Source organism: Bubalus bubalis, chromosome 24 (assembly GCF_019923935.1).
Source record: "Bubalus bubalis isolate 160015118507 breed Murrah chromosome 24, NDDB_SH_1, whole genome shotgun sequence".
In the NCBI taxonomy this organism is placed as follows: Eukaryota; Metazoa; Chordata; class Mammalia; order Artiodactyla; family Bovidae; genus Bubalus; species Bubalus bubalis.
The window spans coordinates 1,341,561-1,360,748 of record NC_059180.1 but is presented as its reverse complement, the minus strand read 5'-3'; the positions used below and the strand labels follow the sequence as shown (position 1 = coordinate 1,360,748).

General features: G+C 54.1%; 1 protein-coding gene and 1 long non-coding RNA gene across 2 annotated transcripts in view; one reads left to right on the top strand and one right to left on the bottom strand.

The window, feature by feature from the left end:
* Positions 1-534: 534 nt before the first annotated feature.
* Positions 535-3,362, bottom strand: LOC123331562. Its single transcript, XR_006548268.2, has 2 exons — positions 3,032-3,362; positions 535-1,464 (listed from the first exon to the last, which is right to left on the bottom strand). It is a non-coding gene; the product is annotated as an uncharacterized LOC123331562 (long non-coding RNA).
* Positions 3,363-3,845: 483 nt separating this feature from the next.
* Positions 3,846-19,188, top strand: part of SNX8 (sorting nexin 8) — a 39,672-nt gene continuing 24,329 nt past the window's right edge. The window contains exon 1 of the mRNA XM_025275082.3: positions 3,846-3,997. Within this exon, the coding sequence (XP_025130867.3) occupies positions 3,904-3,997 (94 nt within the window). The 5' untranslated portion in view covers positions 3,846-3,903. The remainder of the gene's footprint in view (positions 3,998-19,188) is intronic.

The following is a 19,188-nucleotide window of genomic DNA, read 5'->3' as shown; positions in this document are numbered from 1 at the left end:
GGAAGCCCAATTCAGAAAATTCGGGTTCAGTTCCTGGTGTTGGAGCCAAGTTCTCACGCAGCCAAATAAAAAAATAGAAACCCCCCAAATAAAGTTTGATTAGGACAGCCAACTTCTTGGAGATATTTAAAGCTTCCTGGGGCTCATGGAGGATGTGAGCAAATCCCTTTACTCCAGGCAGGAATTTTATTTTTTAAATGTTTATTTATTTGTATGATTGTTTGGCTGTGCTGTGAAACATGTGGGATCTCAGTTCTCTGACAACCTTAGTTTCTTCACCACGGATGGAAGCTTTAGTTCCCTGACCAGGGATTAAACCCGCACCCCCGCAATGGAAGCACAGAGCCTTAGCTGCTGGACTGCCCCAGGCAGGAATTGTAGAATGCAGACTGGAGAGGTGCTGCTTGAGCAGGTAACCCATAGTGTCAGAAGAGGATTTGGTTTCATGATTGTCGCAGTGTTAAATGAGATGATACTGGTTCGTCAATTAGCATAGTGTCTGAAACCTAGTATTTTAAAAAAAGTTTGGGACAATTGATATTATTAGTGAAACTATAATTTTCTCTACTTTTAGAGTTCTTCCTCTTCCCTGTGTTATGGTTCAGAGCCACAGGCAGCTTCCCTACCCGCCTCCCAGAAGGAGGGGATACGGGTGGAGCAGAGCCTGCGGGTTAGGACGATTGAAGATAAATTGCTGGCTTACAGCACAGGGGAAGTGCCGCAGGGCCTCTGAGGATGGTCTCTGGCACCAGACAGTGTGGACTGGAACCCCAGATCTTTTATCGACTAGCTGTGGGGTCTTAGAGGGTTGAACTTTCCTGGCCAAAATGGAGATAATCATACTACTATTTTCTAGATTTATTGTGAGGAGTCGATGAGTTTCTAAGTAAAAAGCATATGTAAGAGTGCTCAGTACATAACAGGCATGTTCAGTAAATGTTAGCTTGGTTAGTGTGGTTAGCATTTAGTGCTGTTTATCAGGCGTTTCTGGCTGGCTGTCTTCCAGGGGCATAGTAAAATGTTCCAGTTGTGGTTGGGTATAGCCATGACTGGTTCTGGCCAGCGAGTCGTGAGGTGAAGCCTTGTGGTGATTCTGAGCCAGAGCAGTGAGACGCTCCGAGCACTTCCCCTTTGTCCGGAGGGCAGAACTCCAGAGCGGTGGCTGCGCTCTCACCCTGGCTTTCCGAGGGCTGATGCTGAATACGACTCTGCTGTTTCTGGCCTCTGAGACTGGAGACTGTCCCTGCAGCGTGATGGAGCCTGCGCTGACAAACACGTGGACGTCCTCCTCGAGCCATCCTAGTGACTCTCTGAAAAGGCCTGTAGTGGGCCCTGGAGATGCTTGCATCTCTGCAGGACGACTGGCAAGAGCCCCCGCGGCCCCTTCCCACCTGCACAGCGGTTCCCAGCTCCAGGGTCCTGCGTCCCCAGTTCTGTCAGTTCGCTCATACAGTTCCCTTTTTCCTGAAGGGAAAGTGATAAAAGTGACTCAAAAAACATTAACAGTCTTAATGTAATTGAATTCGTGCCACTAATCAAAGGGTTTAAAAAAGCAGGAATTCCATTTTCTATTTGCCATTTCCTGAATGAAACAGAAATAGCATAAGGATTAGGCTTCTTTGGCGAGGATCTAAAGACATTACAGGCAGACATATTTCGATGCGTGCTTCCCAAGCATGCTCTCACTGTTAGCGATATCTGGCAGGGTAGCCCACAGCTCGTAAGGGCTGAATTCCTTCCTCCTGGAGGCATTCACAGCCTGTCACAGCAGAATCAACCATGCATCTCTCCTCCCACAGTGCCCATGTTTGCACCCACTCTGCTCTGTGTGGTGTGAGAACCCTGCTGTGTTCTGCTCCTCCGATCAATTCCATTGGAAAATTTGGAAGGTGGGGACCTCTCCTGGTTATTCCTATGTGGGGTCCCTCACTCTCCTCTCCCATGACAAACAGAATTCTCAACTGAGCAGATGCTCAAGAAATGTTTGCAATGACAAAACAAACTATCAACGTAGAGCAGTGGTTCTCCACCTAGGCTGCACCTTAGCATCATCCAGGGAGCTTAAAAAAAAAAAAATCCCGAGTTTGGACCATACCTGAGACCAATTAAATCAGAACTTCTGAGGCTGGGCTTCTGGCAGAGTATATTTAACTGCTTCCAGGTGCTGCTGCAGCCAAGGTGCAGGACCACTGAACGACAGCAGAGGCTGCCTGACCAAGTCAGGGGTGTTCAAGTAAAATAATAAATTTAATATGCTGTTATTTGTGCGGCTTCCCAGGGGGCACTAGTGGTAAAGAACCCACCTGCCAATGCAGGAGATGCAAGAGATGCGGGTTCGATCCCTAGGTTGGAAGATCCCCTGGAGGAGGGCATGGTATCCCACTCCAGTGTTCTTGCCTGGAGAATCCCATGGACAGAGGAGCCTGTCAGGCTGCAGTCCATAGGGTCACAAAGAGTTGGACATGACTGAAGCGACCTAGCACGCATGCATGCTGTTATTCTTGTGTAATGTCTAACTTTATACTTGTTTAATGCCTCACAGTTTTCAAGGTCCAGTGAGTGTTTAAGCATTGAATAAGGATCTTATGATCTAGTGGGGGGACACAGATCTGTAGCAAATACTTCCAGGAAGTTAGGTGGAGAGAGAGAGCGAGTGGGAGACAGAGAATGACAATGTGTGTGTGTGTGCGCGCCCTTGAGAGGGGAGAAAGTGCTGAGCACATCATTTGATGCAAAACCAGCTTAAAGGAAGCCTGCGGTGGCGGAAGGAAAAAGCATCCCGCTGGGACTTGGGAAAGCTTCTGCATGGCGGTCTCTGGAAGAGGCACACCACTTCCTCAGTTGTGCTGGGGGACAGTATCGTTGTTGGTCGGCTCACAAAAATGTCCGGTGACTGTAGCAATGAGAACTAACTCCCTGGGGAAGGGATTCCTTCCTAGGACCCTGACTGGGGCTCTGGGCTCTTGATTGCTGTTACTGGCTCCCTGGGCGTTAACAGTTGTCCAGGTATTAGCAGGTCCACGGTCCTTACCTTGGGAACAAGGCCCTCCCTAACGGAGCCCTACCAGTCGCTCCAGCTTCCTCTTCGGCCTCCGCTTTTAGCTCCAGGAAGACCACAGCGTTTGCAGCTGTGCGATGCGTCGGGGCCTATGGACACCCGCTCCTTCCTCCCGCCGAATTCCTTATTCCTCCAGCCTCAGCTGATGCTCTCCGCATCCCGGGATCCCTTCACCCGGCCAGGGCCGGGGGAGCGCTCTTGTGCGGCGCTCCCACCGTCTTGTCCTGCAAGTCGGGACACCCGCTCCACTCCGGTGGCCTGTCCGTCCTCCAGATGGGGAGGGTACCAAATGCACAGGCCCGCCTGGCCTCCAGGGGGCAGTCCGGAGACTTGAGTGAGTGAACAACTGAATGACCAGGTGGCTAAGTGAGCGGGTGAGCGAGTCGGTGAACGAACGAGCGGATGGACCAGCGGGCGGACTACCGAGGAAGTGAGCGAGCGAGCGGATCAGAGAGTGAGAGTGAGAATAAATGGATGAATGAGTCAGTGGGGGCTGAGGGAAGGCAGGTGGGGACTGACCGAGCGGGCGAGGGAGCGGCCAGAGAACCTGCAGCGAGGGAACGGCGGACGCCGGACACTGAGCGCGCGCCTGGACCGCGCCACCTGCCCTCCGCGTGGCAGCTGAGCCGGGGCGGGGCGGGAAGAGGCGGATGAGTGGGCGGGGCGACGCCGGGACTGGGCGTGGCGGACCCGGTGCGTGGGCGTGGCGAGGCCGAGAGTGGGCGGAGCAGGCCCGGGGCGGGCGGGGATAGGCCTGGAGTGGGCGTGGCCAACCCTGGGCGTGGGCGTGGCGAGGCCGGGCCCAGGCCGGCGGGCGCAGAGGAAGTCACGTGGCAAGCGCTCACATGACCGGCGGCGCGATGGACCCGCTGCCCACCGCGCCCGGAGCTGTAGCTGCTGAGGCGGAGGCGGACGAGGAGGCGGACCCGCCAGCGGCAGGTATGGCAGGCACCCCCCCCCCCCCCGCCCCGCGCGGCTTAGGCCCGCGCCGCTGAGGCCCTGCGGCCTTCGGCTCGCGTCCTGGCCCGGAACTCCCCGCGCCTGCTGGGTCCTCCCTTCTCACGGCCCCTCCCGGTCCACGCCCAGGAGGGCGCGTGGCTCCGCGGCTCAGAACCCCAGCACCTGTCCGGGTTTGCGCCTCTCCGCGCGCTTCTGCCTGCGTCTCCCCGGGACTCTCCGGGTCCCTCGGGGCCGCAGCACCCGCCCGCCCCGCGCTTCCTGCGTGCCCATCTGCCCTCCGCGTGTCCCTGGACTTGCCGGGCCTTGGCACGTACTGTGGCGGCTCAGGACTTGGGCGTTTCTTCGGCCAGCCCACCGTGTTTCTCCGTAAGTGCTTTTCTTAGTGGGTGAGCGTGAACACTGAGGAGCACGCGTGAGGCTTGGCTTTTCTAGGATGGCCCCATTTAGATGGTACCCCCTCTAGCCTTCCAACTGGAGAATACCTCTGGGTGTGAGTTACTGCAGCTTCTTGGTGGTGCGGCGGCACAAGTTGGAAACTCCGTTTGGAGGGTCTGGAAGGTGTCCCTGAGAAGCTCATGCTTAAAGTGAGCCCTGGAGGGCTGTAAGACGGTTGATTCATTAGGGGGAAAAGGAGGTGGGAGTGGAGTGGAGCTGTTGGGGGCAGGGGTGGGGTGGACAGTGCTCTGGCTTGGCCTAAGTCCCCTGAAGACCCTGGGTGAGTCTGCCTTTAGACCCCAGACCCGCCGCTCCCCACCCTTGGCCTGTATTTTTCCTTTCCCTTGTAGGTTTGTAAGGGGTAGCATGTGACGGCTGGTGCTCATGGTTAGAACGTTGTGTTCAGGAGGTCACACGTTTGAGCCCAGCGTGGGCTGGTCAGCTTGCCTGTTTCAGGTGCCCACACTGGACTCCTTGTCCAGGTCACTTTTGGAAATGTGAGGCACTGTTTGAGCAGGAACGCTTCTTCCCCTGGGGATTGTAAAGCAGTTCAGAGTTGCTGGATGTGCTGGTCGTTCTGGGCTCTCTGCAGGTGCAAGGACAGTCTGAATGCTTCCCACAGGACTCACCCACTGGCCGCCATTGTGTCAGCCACCCCCACTCCCTGAGACTGGCAGCTGGCCTTGTTAGGGACCCTGGTGATTTTGTTAACATCAGGCATCCAGTTGAGGGAGGTGGCGTGGTAGAGGAAAAACACAACAACAAAAAGCACTTTTTTTTTTTTTAAACTGGGAAAGCTAAAACCCGGAGGTAAGAGGCCTGCCCACAGTGGGCAATATTAAGAGGGTATGTTGTGGTGGGGATGGTGGTTAGATGGGCTGCAATCAGAAAATACGTCTTTGAGAGTGAATTTTATCCACACACGATATGTGTGTCTCTCATGCTTGAGCAGAAGTTGATTTTGAGTGTTGAAGTTGTGGCTTGCGGACATACAGCGAATGCCATCGTCTCTGGCGTTCTGTGCACACAGCCGTAGCTCACTATTAGTATTAACTGTGGGGACCATGGGGGTCTGGGTCTTTGTAGTGCCTTTGGGATTGTCAGAAAAAATGATGTTCACTGTGGTTTTCAGCCTTAATGTTTAAAAAAAAATTTTTTTTAAGCGAATTTTTTTTTGGCTGTCCTGGGTCTTTGTTGCTGAGAGAGGGCTTTCTCTGGTTGCGTGGAGCAGGGGCTGCTCTGCCTTGCCGTGCGGGCCTCTCACCGTGGCGGCTTCTCGTGCAGTGGAGCACAGGCTTTGGGTGAGGAGGCTTCAGTTGTTGCCGCGGGCAGGCTCGGTGGTTCTGGCGCACGGACTCGAGTTGCTCCACGGCATGTGGAATCCTCCCAGACCAGGGATCCAGCCTGTGTTCCCTGCATTGGCAGGCAGATTCTTACCCACTGTACTACCAGGGGAGCCCCCAGAATCATATTATATTCTAATCCCTGGAAGCTTAAGCTGTGAGTGTTAACTCCCTTCCTAAACATTTAACTTTCAGTTTTGCAATATGTGGACCTCCTGTGACTCTGTGCCCGTGTTTCCCTACGGTCGTGTATTGGTTTTCTGCTGCTGCTGTAACAAAAATGACCACACACAAAGTGGCTTAACCAGAAATTTCTCATTTTACAGTCCAGAAGGTCTGTAGCCAGAACAGGTTTCCCTGAGCTGAAATCTGGCTGTGGGCAGGGCTGCGTTCCTCCTGAGGCCCTGGGGGAGAAGCTGTTTCTTGGTCTCTCCCGGCTCCCAGGTGCCTCCCGCGTGATCACCCCCTTGCTCCACTACCCCAGGCCACGCCGTCCCGTCCTGTCCTGACTCTGACTCTTTCGTCTGTCCACTTGTTCCACTTCTAAGCACCTCTCGGATTACATTGGGCCCACCTGGTAATCCAGTAGGATTCTCCCAATTTTAACGTCGGCTTCTTAGCGACCTGAACTTTATCGGCACTTCTGGTTCTCCTTCGCTGTGTTTGTAACAGGTTCACGGTTTCTGGGTTGGGGTGTGGGTAACTGTGGAGGGCATCAGTCTGCTGTAAGGGCTGCCCAGGGCGGCTCGTCAGTAAGGAATCCACTTGCCAGTGCAGGAGATGAGACGACATGGGTTTGATCCCTGGGTCTGGAACATCCCCTGGGGGAGGAAATGGCAGCCCACTCCAGTATTCTTGCCTGGGAAATCCCGTGGACAGAGGAACCTGGTGGGCTATAGTCCATAGGGATGCAAGAGTTGGACACAACCGAGCGTCTGAGCACACACCCACATTCTGCCTTAAATACCCTAAGGAGCGGAATTGCTGGGTCATAGGGTTGCACATGTTTTTAAAGAAATCATTTATTTTTGGCTGTGCTGGGTCTTTCTTGCTGCCTGGGCTTTTCTCTAGTTGCAGCTGATGAGGGGTCACTCTCTAGTTGTGGTGTGGGCTTCTCATTGCGGTGGGCTGTCTTGTTGCGGAGCACAGGCTCTCTGGCACAGAGTTCAGTAATTGTGGGTCCTGGGCTCTAGAGCACAGCTAGATTCATATGACTCCAGGACTTAGTTGCTCTGCAGCATGTGGGATCTTCCGGGATCAGGGATCAATCCCATGTCTCCTGCATTGGCAGGCGGATTCTTTACCACTGAGCCACCAGGGAAGTACAGTTGCACGTTTTTTTGTTTTAATAAACACTGACAAATGGTCCTCTCTGATAGTTGTTGCCAGTTTATACCTGTAACAGAATGCATCTTCTCCCTGTAACCTCATCACCATTAAGTGCCATGTTTTGTTTTTTTTTTTAATTCCCTCAGCATTAGAGAAATTAAGAACGTGTTTTATTTTTGTTTTAATTTCTATTTCTTCAGTTATCAGTGAAGTTTAGTTCTTGTGATGCTTTGATCTTGTATGACCTTCCTGAACTGACTGTTTCTTATATTTGGCCCATTTTCTTATGGGATTGTTCTTTTCTTTTTTTTTTTTTTTTTGCTTTGTTGCAGTTCTTTTTGTATTTTGGTCTTAGACCTGTTGTGGATTTCATATTAAAATCATAACCATCAGAATATCTGACTGGAACCCTGTTTTCTGATTGCAGCATGAGATTTTATTTCAGCGTCTGTTTAGAGGTCATGCAGCTCAGCGATGATGCCCTGGAGTGCCTAAGAATGAGTGTGATAGGTGCTTGCTTGTCTGACCTGATTTTGGGAATTGCATCATACCGGATAAGAATACAGATTACCAGCCCTGCTTTCCTACAACCCTGCCTACCTAGACATGGTCTTCCCTTCCTTCTTTGCTTCTTCCCTGCGCCTCACAGCTCCTGGGACCTTAGTTCCCTGACCAGGGATTGAACTCTGGACCTTGGCAGTGAAAGCACCGTGTCCTAAGTGATCCGTTTCACTTCTGCCGCAGCCCCTCGCCAAATGTACGCCGTACCTGCTGTTCGGTTAGGAAGCTCTGAGCTGTGCGTCTTCCCAAGCCTTGGGGGCGCCTCCTGGCTTTCTATGGGATCAGACCTGAACTCTGCTTGTCCTCCGAGCGACTCTGCGGCCAGCCGCCGGCCTCTCTCCGCGCCTGCGTGGTCTCCACGCCTTCCCCCCACCCCACCTGCGTGGTCTCCATGCCTCCGTGCCTCCGCGACCACCCCACTGCCACTGCTCTGCCTGGACGCATTTGTCAGGCAATTCACTGAGCTGTCGCTTGAGATGTATGCATTTGATGGATTAAATTATACTTTAAAGTGCCATCTGCATTGGGGCAAAAAAATACCTTCCTGTCCGTCTCTCTCCCTCCATCACACACATTTCTGTTGTCAGCTCCTGAGGGACAGAAACCATTATTTCTTTATATCCCAGCATCTGCTAATGGAGACAGGGCTCTGCTGTTGGAATAGAATTACATGTGTTTTTTTTTCTTTTTTTTTTTTTTTGCGGCATGCAGGATCTTGGTTCCCCAACCAGCGATGGAACCTGGGCTCCTGCAGTAGAGGTGCAGAGTCCTGACACACTGCACCGCCAGGAAATTCCCTAGAATTACATTTTTATCCCAAGTGTTTTTTAAGATAGTATCACAGTTTGGTAACAATGGTAGCTGTGTGAATATTATTTAAATTGGTGTTAATGCTCTTTGAACTCTGTTTTTCTCTCTCTGTCTCTCTCTCACACACACACACACACACACACACAATTTGCAAGGTAAAATGTGTCCATCTGAGGAAAGAGGAACTGAATCTCTCCTACGTAGAGCAGATTTTGCCAGAATTTGTGGTTAGCAAGAAAGTGATGTGTTCCGGTAGGGGAATTCTGTTTTGGTTTATTTTTTCCTTCCCAAGAAAAATGCACCAGAAAAAGAGACGTCTGGGCTGCAGCGTGCAGGCTGATGGGAGAGGCTGGAGTGGTGAGATGCCAGAGAGATGGGAGTGGCCTCCCCGGGGCCTGCAGTGCGTGTCAAGACAAACTGCCCCGGTGATTAGAACCCAGGCCCAGTGAGCAGGCTGGCGGCCTGGACCCGCAGGGATTCAAAGAGTGCACCCCTGGCCATGTTACCCACTGAAGAACGGTAGCGTTTTCATCCTTCATCCTTTGAATGTGTTTGTTGTAGAATAGTTAAGAAATCATAAGCAGACTCGAGGTAGAGGTTCCTGGGGAAAGCATCAGCAAGGAGATCCAGCCAGTCTGTCCTAAAGGAGGTCAGGCCTGAACGTTCACTGGGAGGACTGATGCTGGAGCTAAAGCTCCAGTACTTTGGCCACCTGTTGCAAAGAGCCGACTCACCAGAAAAAACCCTGATGCTGGGAAAGATTGAAGGCAGGAGGAGAAGGGGACGACAGAGGATGAGATGGTGGGATGGCATCACCGACTCAGTTGGCATGAATTTGAACAAACTCCAGGAGACAATGAAGGACAGGGAAGCCTGGCGTGCTGCAGTCCATGGGGTCGCAAAGAGTTGGACATGACTCAGCAACCGACCAACAACAATGATCAATGTTAAAACCTCGTGTGGCCGGGGTGGATGTGCTCCTCAAGTGGAGCTCCAGGAAACGGCTGAGGCCACCCTTGGCGCTGTTCCGGCGCGCCTGGTTGGAGGAGGACACTCGTGCCCTTGGGGTGTGGGGATGGGTGTGTTCAGGGTCCATCAGCTGTCTTATCCACTTTGAAGTATGCGCACTAAGCACGTGTGAGGTGAAGATTCATGACTGATGAGTTCCAGGGCAGTTGGTGTAAGGTCTGGAGGCAACTCTGGGAGTATCGAGACACGCCTTTCCGGGACTCTCTAACCCGCTTTGCGCTAGTGACGTTCTTGCCTGCAAGTCTTATGAATGAGTCGTAACCGGACCGGTAAGATTTCATGTGGTGTGTGATTCTGCACTCTGAGGAGAAGGTTGCACAAGTAAGATAACCACAAATACGAACGTCTTATAAGAGAGAAATCACCCGTGAGCCCACAACCGCTGATTTTAGACTGTTTCCTGCTCCTGTGCATACGTGTTAGACATAGTTAACCTCAGGGTGTATTTACATCTTGTCTGCTCGGTTGCCTTAACATTATTCTACGCGGAGTTTTCATGCTTTTCTGTTTGAGGTCTGCGTGACAGTGAATCCAGGAGTGTGTGTGTGCGCTTGTGGAGTACAAAGGTGGTAAAATGTGATCCTTCCCCCGGAGTCAGCATTAAAACTTGTCCTGATGCTCGCACTTGGTAAACAAAGCCTCTCTCCTGCTAAACTAGTTCCCCAGCCCAGTGGTGATGGCTGCTGTCGGCTGTGCGTGTGGAACCACGGTTTAGTAAGCTCCGTTGTTAGACTTCAAGAGCTGGGGCAATGTCCTTAGATGACCTTAGACATGTCCTGCTTAGTGACCTTCTGCAAATACAAGTTCTGCATCCCTGTGCCCTCTACTGAGGGTGTTAGAGAGAAGCCAGAGAAAAGACACACCATGTGACTCCTATTTATATAAACTTCGCACCATGCAGTTAGACTCTGCTGTGTGGGGACGCTCACGCAGGTGGTGAAGCAGTAAATGAGGAGCAAGGGAGAGACCGTGAGAATGGGGCTGTGGCCACCTCTGGCCGGAGAAGGGAGGGCCTGTGCGGGCCCAGGATGGGGGCTTCCAGGACCCCAGGGCTGTTAGCGTTTTAATCTTTGTGTTTATTTATTTGACTGCACTGGGTCTTAGCTGTGGCCTCTGGGGTCCAGTTCCCTGACCAGGGATGGGACGGGCCCCCTGCGCTTGGAGTGCAGAGTCTCAGCCCTGGGCCACCAGGGAAGTCCCGCCAATGCTCTTTTCCGTTTTTGACCTGGATAGGTCAAACCACGTGTGTTGATACATAAAGCTGTCGGTAGACACGTTACACGCCGCGTGTCTGTGTCTGTTTCCCCGGAGGAAAGTGTCAGGGAAGCCCCAGTGTGTCCCAGACCCTGTGACAGTAAGTGGATTTGCTAATAACACAGCTTGACAGGCAGAGCTGGGCGCCAGGGATCTTGTTTGAAAATGGTTTTGTAGGAGTTTTGGCCTCTCAGCTTCCACTCTGTAGTTAATATTGTAGATGTATTTATAACGAAATGCATGTTTGTTGTGTCAACACCCACCCCCAAAGGAGAACATGCAGCTCATCAGCAGGAGATTGCTGGCTCCGCTGCTTCCGATGTCCGTGTCTGGTTATACTGGCGCTGGCCCGGCCGCTGGCGAGCTCAGGTGTGCCAGGGGCCCCTGGGACCAGCAGGAAGGGGCCGCAGGGCCTCCGGCATCGTGTGTTGGGAGGAGGGACGTCTGGGAATGTCACCTCTGTTGGAAGTGCAGAGGCCCTGTGCTGGGATAGGGTCGGGTGACACTCCTGACTTTGCACAGCTCATTATCTGCGGAACCGTAATTCCACCTCCCAGCTCCCAAGAAGTTCCAGTCCAGGCGGCGGGGTGGATGGGGCTTCCAGAACTGACCACTCATGGGCGGGGTTTGGAATTGCGTAGTCAGCTCTTCAGGCCCCAAGGCTGGTCTGTGTGTGTGCAGGTCCTTATCTCAAGGTGGCTTCTGCCCCCCGCGCGTCCTCAAGGGAGGGACAGTGAAGTCGGGGGTCTCGTGGAAGTCTCTGCCAGAGGCTCAAGTTTCCCCGTGCGCTGTGGGGGGTTCTGTTCCCCTGAGAGGGGCTCTGCTGCAGGGAGAGAGTGTCCCGTCCTCCACGTCCCTGGTTGGGGGTGCCAGAGGCTCGTTTCCCCGTGCGCTGTGGGGGTCTGTTCCCCTGAGGGGCTCCGCTGCGGGGAGAGAGTGCCCGTCCTCCACCTCCCTGGTCGGGGGTGCCAGAGGCTCGTTTCCCTGTGCGCTGTGGGGGGTTCTGTTCCCCTGAGAGGGGCTCTGCTGCGAGGAGAGAGTGCCCGTCCTCCACCTCCAGACCTGAGAGGGGCTCCGCTGCGGGGAGAGACGGTCCCGTCCTCCGCCTCCCTGGTCGGGGGACTTGGTGGGGTGTTTGCAGTGACGGCCAAGGCCTTCCTTGTGCCTGACGCGTAAACTAGCTTCATCCTGCAGTGATGCTGTGCGGTGAGGGGTCTCACTCACCCCACTTTACAGATGGGGAAGTCGAGGCACCCAGAGACTGACTCGCCCGGCACCTACTGCTGGTGGTGGCTGAGCTGGAGCCTCCTCCGGCCTGGCTCCGGCGGTACATCGGGTCTGACCTCACTGCCCACGCCGCTGTCTGCACCACGGGCCCCCTTCCGGAGCCTGTCTGGAGAATCGGCTTCTGACTGAGTAACCAGCCCCTCCCAGACACAGACATTTCGGTCCTCAGGGTTTTCTGAGAGGAAGGAGGTTCCAGGATCCTGTTCTTAGGGAGACCACCCGAGACCCTCGTGAGGTGTGCGGTCTTCTCTCCAGAAAGGGAGCGTCCGCCCGGAGGGTGTGTCCTCGCTGAGCGGGGACCCAGCGCTGCCGCGCCCCCTGGAAGCCCGCGTTCAGCCTGGGGGGCGTCTCGGGGGCTCGTTCCCCCCGGTGGAGGGCGTGACAGCTCAGCAGTAGCAGCTCCCGCCCATGTGTGCAGCTCGGGCCGAGTCCCGTCATGTTGGCGTTGCTCGGGTCAGCCATGCCCTCCGGTTCTGGGCTTTGTGGCGGGCGAGACTGGACAGGCGCTCAGCCCTTCCTTGTCTGGAGAGCCGGCTGTCCACCCTCAGTGCAGGTTTAATTGTGGGGGAAATTGACTCAATGTTTTTCTTTCTGTGACATTTTTCACAGCTCCTAGTTTGTCCGTGCCAGTTTCCGAGGCGTTCCGTGTTCTGGTTGATTAACTGCGTTCCTAGTCGTCTACTCCGAAGGCAGCCGGCAGGCAGGGGCCCTGTCTCCCTCCCTGTGAGCGATAAATGTCTGTTTAAGTGAATTTAATTGTATGTCACTTGGTTTATAATATTGGGTGATTGCTTGGAATTGTATGAGAGGGACTGAGGCTGCGAACGCAGATTCTCTGCGCCGCCTCCGCTGGATCCAGAGACGGAGGCTGCTGGGGATTTTGGAACACGTTCACGTTCATATCCAGAGATCCTAGAAAACCTGAGTCACTTTTAGACGAAACCATACAGGCCTGGGAGGAGGGTGTTTTGTTTTTTTATAGAACAAAACCAAAACCAGACTGAATTGAGTTAAACAGAGATGAGTATTCTCTTTGGAACTTTGAACTTCTGCTTCGTCAGTAATTCCAAGATTTCCCGAGTTAGCTAAAATAGTGTTGTTTTTTTTTTAAACTCTGGGAAAAGTCCCTGGGCCTCCCCACATGAATGCATTCCAGAAGTGAGAGGCCCGAGGAGACCTTGATGAACAGATTCCACGAGCCCCAGAAGCTCGTTTGCCAGGTTCCTGAAGAGGCAGGGTCCCCGCGGGCGGGCAGGTTCCTCTTGCCGGGAGTCGGGTCAGGGGAGACCATCTGACAGGTGACTCCTTTCAGGGCTGGGCTTCTGTTTTGTGATGTCCTAAGGAAACAAACGAGCCATTTCCCCTCTCTGTGTGGTTTGGTCCCAGGGAGGAACGGCCACTGGCCACTCGCAGCCAGAGAAGCCCTGTGGGCGTGAACGGCAGTGGTTCGCGTGCCCTTCTCGAGGGCCGGGGCGATCTGTGCTCTGGGGGTTCTCGTGGGATTTAGGGAGTCACATCGCCATGGGACCCAGTGCTGGAGTGACCAGCACGCCCTGGCCAGCAGTTCATCTCAGTCTGCGGTTTTGTCCGGGCACTGTGCTCTGTGCTTTCACATACAATCGTGTTTTTAAAATTCTTGTCGTCTACCAGTAACGTGCCTGGTGGTGTCCCCGTTTCGGAGAGGAGGAAACGGCGCAGAGTTGAGCTGCTCTCTCACAGTCATGACGGGTCGGGCGTTTGCACCGAGGCGCCCTGACTGCTGGCCCAGCTCTGCTCGCTCACAGTCACGGGGGGTCGGGCATTTGCACCGAGGTGCCCCGACTGCTGGCTCAGCTCTGCTTGCTCACAGTCACAGGGGAGTCGGGCGTTTGCACCAAGGCGCCCCGACCTCTGACCCAGCTCTGCTCACTCATGGTCACAGGAGGGTTGGGCGTTTGCACCGAGACGCCCTGACCGCTGGCCCAGCTCTGCTCGCAGACAGTCATGACAGGTCGGGCGTTTCACCGTGGTGCCCCAACCGCTGGCCCAGCTCTGCTTGCTCACAGTCATGACAGGTTGGGCGTTTGCACCGAGGTGCCCCGACCCCTGGCCCAGGAGTGTGGTGTGCCCCCGGTCCCCTGCGTGTTGTGGGCGTTGAATGAGGCCTCGTGAGCCCCCTCACCAGGCGTGGGCTCTGGCCCCACGAGTCACCGGGCTCACCTTGACCTCCGGCCGGCCTTGCTGCCGGGGGGCCTCCAGGTTTCACGTCTGTAAAATGAGGTCAGAGTACCTACTTGGAGTGTCTGCAGGGTTAAGGAGACATAAGCACCCAGAAGGTTCAGAAACTGGTCATGCCCTCTCAGTGGTGGTCGACCCTGCACACATGGTCCGAGTGACTGTCTTCATCCTGCTTTTGGGTCCATGTGGGGAGGAGGAAGGGGGAAAACACTTTATTAAGGGGCTTCTTGGACTCAATGGCTGCCACGGACCTGCAGCTTCACAGCCGCGTGGACGCCAGGGAGGTCCCCGGGGTCCTGAGCGTGGCCACGTGGCATTTCTGTGGCGGCCTCCCCAGCTCAGCTTCTCTCGCTCGTGCCTGCAACCCACCTGGAGGGTTTAGCAGGTGGATGGTCTTTTCCTTCTTGGCAGACACCTTCCCTTAGAGTGCGAGCCGTCTGCATTCCAGGCTCCATCCCGGGCTAGGAGGACACGTAGTCCTTGTTCACAAGAACTGCAGAGCAGAGAAGGACCTCCTCAGGCGTTTTTGAGGCTTGGCTGGGGTTTGACTCACACGCGGCGTAATTCACCTGCCTCAGGTGTGCTGCTCACTGGTTTTTAGTATAGCTTGAGAGTGATGCAGCCTTCAGCCAGGGTTGATTCTAGGACATTCTCATCATCCGATGCCCATAGGTAGTCGCCCCCCTTTCCCTCCAAACCCCTCGTCCCCCAGACTATACAACCACTAGTCTTTCCGTCTCTATAGATTTGTCTTTTCTTGAGGTTTCATGTAAATAGGACCGTGTAGTAGTACTTTGAAGGCCTTAGTGACGACTCCTTTTACTCAGCAGTCTTTTCAGAGTTCATCTGTGTTGTAGCATGAATCGGTGTTTCTTTTTATGGCTGAATAATACTCCATTGCACGGGTAACTCACATTTTTCTTACTCGTGCATCGGTCCTCGGGCGGCTGGGCTGTCCCTGTGTTTGGCTGTCATGACTGGCGCTGACGCCAGCGTCCCTGTGCCCGCCTCTGTGTGGGCCTGCTGTGCCATTTCCCGTGGGTGCCATGCAGGAGTGGCATCATCGGCTCACAACCCGTGTTTGACCTTTTGAGGTTCACTGCCGGACTTTCCCGCCGCCGAGTGTGTGGGTTCCAGGTTCTTCACGACCTCGCCAGCACTCGTTCCTGCCTGCCTTCCTGATTGCAGCCACCCCAGCGGGCGGAGTCCCCAGGGGTTGGACCTTTCTTCACGTGCCGCTGGCCTTCTGTGCCCCTCCTTTGGCGAAACGTCTATTCAGATCACTTGTCAACCTTTAAAATGAATTTGTCTATTTTAAGAGCTTGAGTTATAAGTCTCTTTATGTACTTTAGGCTCAGGTCCCTTATTGGATACATAGTTTTGTCTGCGTTCTGTGGGTTGTCTTTCCACTTTCTTGATGATCGTTTATAGCACAATAGGTTTTTGGTTTTTGTTCTTTTTTGTTGTTGTTGTTTGGCTGCGCTGTGTGGCTTGCTGAATCTTAGTTCCCCAACCAGAGATCAAACCTGGCCCTGGCAGAGAAAGTGCCGCGTCCTTACCACTGGACCGCCAGGAAATTCCCAGCAGTTTCTAATTTTGACGAAGTCCAGTTGGTCTGTTTTCTTTTGCTGGTGCTTCTAGGGTCATATCTAGGAAGGGTTTGTGTGACCTAAGGTCACAGAGATTTGCTCCTGTGCTTTCTGCTGAGAGTTTGTAGCTTTAGCTCTGGCGTTTTGGGGGCGTGGTCCATCTTGGGTGAAGTTGTGTTTGGTGTGGGCACGGTGCCTGGTGGTGTTCTTGTTTGGAAACCGGCCTGTCCGTCGTCATGCGGAACTTCTGTGGTGTACATGGTGTGTGCCCCTCCTTGCTGGGCAGAATCAGGGAGTGAGAGCTGCCTGAGGGGGTTTGCGTGGTGTGTGCGGGAAGCCTGTGAACCAGGTGGGTTAGGAGGAGCTCGGCCAGGACGCTCAGGCCAGCCCGAGACCTCGAAGACCGGCCTCTCCAGCGGGCACTCGGGGAGCATTCCCTGGAGTAGCCGCATCTGTGTTGCACTTCTGAGGCTAGAGGGGATTTGGTTTGGAAATTCCCAACTAGTAAGTACAGAGGGCTTGGAAGAACCTTAAGAGGTTGTTGTTTATATTTATATTATGTAAAGCAAAATATAAAAACACCTAACGGCTTCCCAGGGGTTCAGGCGGTAAACGATCTGCCTGCAACGCGATCGATTGCTGGGTTGGGAAGAAGATCCCCTGGAGAAGGAAGTGGCACCCCACTCCAGTATTCTTGCCTGGGAAATCCCATGAACAGAGGAGCCTGGCGGGCAGTAGTCCATGGGGTCACACAGAGCTGGACACGACTGAGTGAGTGAGCCTGCACACACGAAAAGCACTTAAGCCTTTGCAGGAAGGCGGAAAACACCCTTTTCTTGTGGTGGGGGTTGGTTGTCCACAAGGCCAGTGCAGCTTTATAGAATCAGGATTTTTGTCTCACATTCTTTGGGAAGATAAATGGATATAGCCGCAAGTTGGCAGAGAGCATGGAGGAGGGCAGATAGGCCAGGCTGGGGATGTCGCTGCTCAGGGCTCTGTGTGGCTGCGCGCTGGCAGCCGTCCTGTGAACAGCTCTCCTCTTGCTGCAGCTCACCTAGGGGGGTTCCTGCCGCCAGGGAGGCCCGAGTGCACTGTGGGGGCGGGGCTCCTCCCGCCTGGGAGACACGGCAGGCCTTGACTGCTCCACGCGGCCTTCTTGCTCCTGGGAGTTCAATTCCTGCTTTGCATTGACAGATGCTTACTGGGCACTTACTCTCTGCTGGACACTGTTCTTAATCGCTGGGCTACTAATTGGGAGCAAAGTAAACAAAAAGGCCTGCTCTCATGGGGTTTCTGTTCTCACCGTGGAGGTGGGCAGTATTTGGTGGACGAGGCAAGTAGGGTGCAGGTGGGAGCTCTGGCTGGGGGGTGGTTGGGGTGCAGCTTGCTGTCACTGAGGAAGCGTCATTGAGAGCGACTTGGGACCGAGTTTCTAAGGAGATAGTCTTGGATGGTGGGTTTCTGGGGAATGGGACCCTGGCCAAAGAGGTGGCAGGCAGGGGCGCCCAGGCCAGCAGGTGTGAGTTGTGTTCCGGGCTGCGCTGGAAGCCAGTGCGGCTGGAGAAAGGGACCAGGGGGCAGGAGCCTTTCCTGGCTCAAAAAGACGAACGTTCGGGGCGGGCGGTGCTGGAGTTGGGGAAGCTTGCGTTAAGAGCTGTTCTGCTGATGCGCTGTCATTCTGATCCTCACTTAGGAAGCTTTAGTTTGTTTTTCTTCTTTTTCTAAAAATCGTTTTATTGGTTGATTTATGGCTGTGCTGAGTCTGTGTTGCTGTGCGGACTTTTCTCGATTAGCGGCGAGCAGGGGCTATTTGCATGGTGGCGCTCGGGTTTCTCGTGGTGGCTCCTCCAGGTGGAGAGCTCGCGCTCTCGGGCCCACGGGCGCAATAGCTGGGGCCCTGGGCTTAGTTGTTCTGCAGCACGTGAGATCCTCCCGGACCAGGGATCAAACCCGTGTCCCCTGCACAGGCAGGCGGGTTCTTAACCCCTGAGCCACACAGGAAAGCCCTTTTTCTTTTATCTCCTCGGTGCTGCTAGGAAACACACACAGAGGACTCAGATGCCTGTGGCGGCTCTCCGAGGGGGGTGTCTGAAGAGGTGTGTTAGCGATGTGATGTGGCTCATGCGGGCGGATAAAAGCCATTCGGGGAAGTGTCTGTTAGCAGGAAAAAAATGTAGAATTCTGTAGGAACTGATTGTAACGGAGAGAATAAAAAACAGAGCAAAGTACTTTGTGCACGGCAGTGTTCTTCATGCTGCTTTTAACAGCAGAAAGCAGTTAGCGGAGCACAGTAAGTGCCTCTGAGTTCTGTCCCTGAGTCATTATGCCCTGTCTGCAGGTAACAGTCTTAATAACTTCACAGAGTACAGAACATGAAAGGGGAGAAACCAAGATAAAATGGCAGATGGACTGCGGACGGTAAGAGTCAGGGGCCTTCTGGAACGGTGGGTGAAACCGGACAGGAAGTAGTGAGGCGGCCGGAACCCCCGCTGCGGCTGGGAGTGTCCATTGGCTCAGCCACTTGGAGACCTGGGGTTATTTGCTGGGCTGCGCACACAAAGCCCCAGGATGCAGTAATTTCACTCTTGGGAATGGGCGCAGCAGAAGCACACACGTGTGTCCACCGACACGAGGGCGCTGGCCTGTCCTTGGCAGCGGCGTGTGACACTGTCCAGGCGCCCATGGGCACAACGTGAGCGGTGGGTTCTGGCTGACCCCTAGCAAGAGGGGGGGGCCGTGTGCAGAGGGCCGCACCCAGTGTGTGGAGTGGGAGGAGTCGGCAGCAGAGGGACTCGCCCCGAGTGTGCTGTGCACCCGGCAGAGCTGGCCCGAGGCTTTACGTTCTCTCCGGGAGAGGAGCCGCGTGAGGGGTGTCTGTCTGGGTGCTGCTGTGCAAGCTGCCTGCGCTGAACGGGCGTGAGACGTGCTCTTTCCTGTCAGCACACCCTGTTTCAGTCTAAAAAAGTTTTCACAGCCATTGGGAAAAGAAACCAATTGTGTGTTTATTCTGCGTAATGAAGTACAGGATGTACAGATGCTTTCGGACACTTACGTAGAGAAAGCGCACAGACTTCGTGGAAGTCGTGCCCGTCAACTCTGGGATGGCGGTGACTTTGGAATAGGAGACAGGCTGGGAGGATGGTGTGCATCTGGAACACTTTATTTAAATTTTTTTTCAGCAAAGAATATGGCACAGTGTCCTCTTGAGTGAAATTTCGGTGGATACATGGGTTCTGATGTTTTCTGTATTTTCGTGTTTGTTTGAAGTATTTCTTCACAACAAAAATGTGTGTGCTTAAAAGTTACATGACCATTC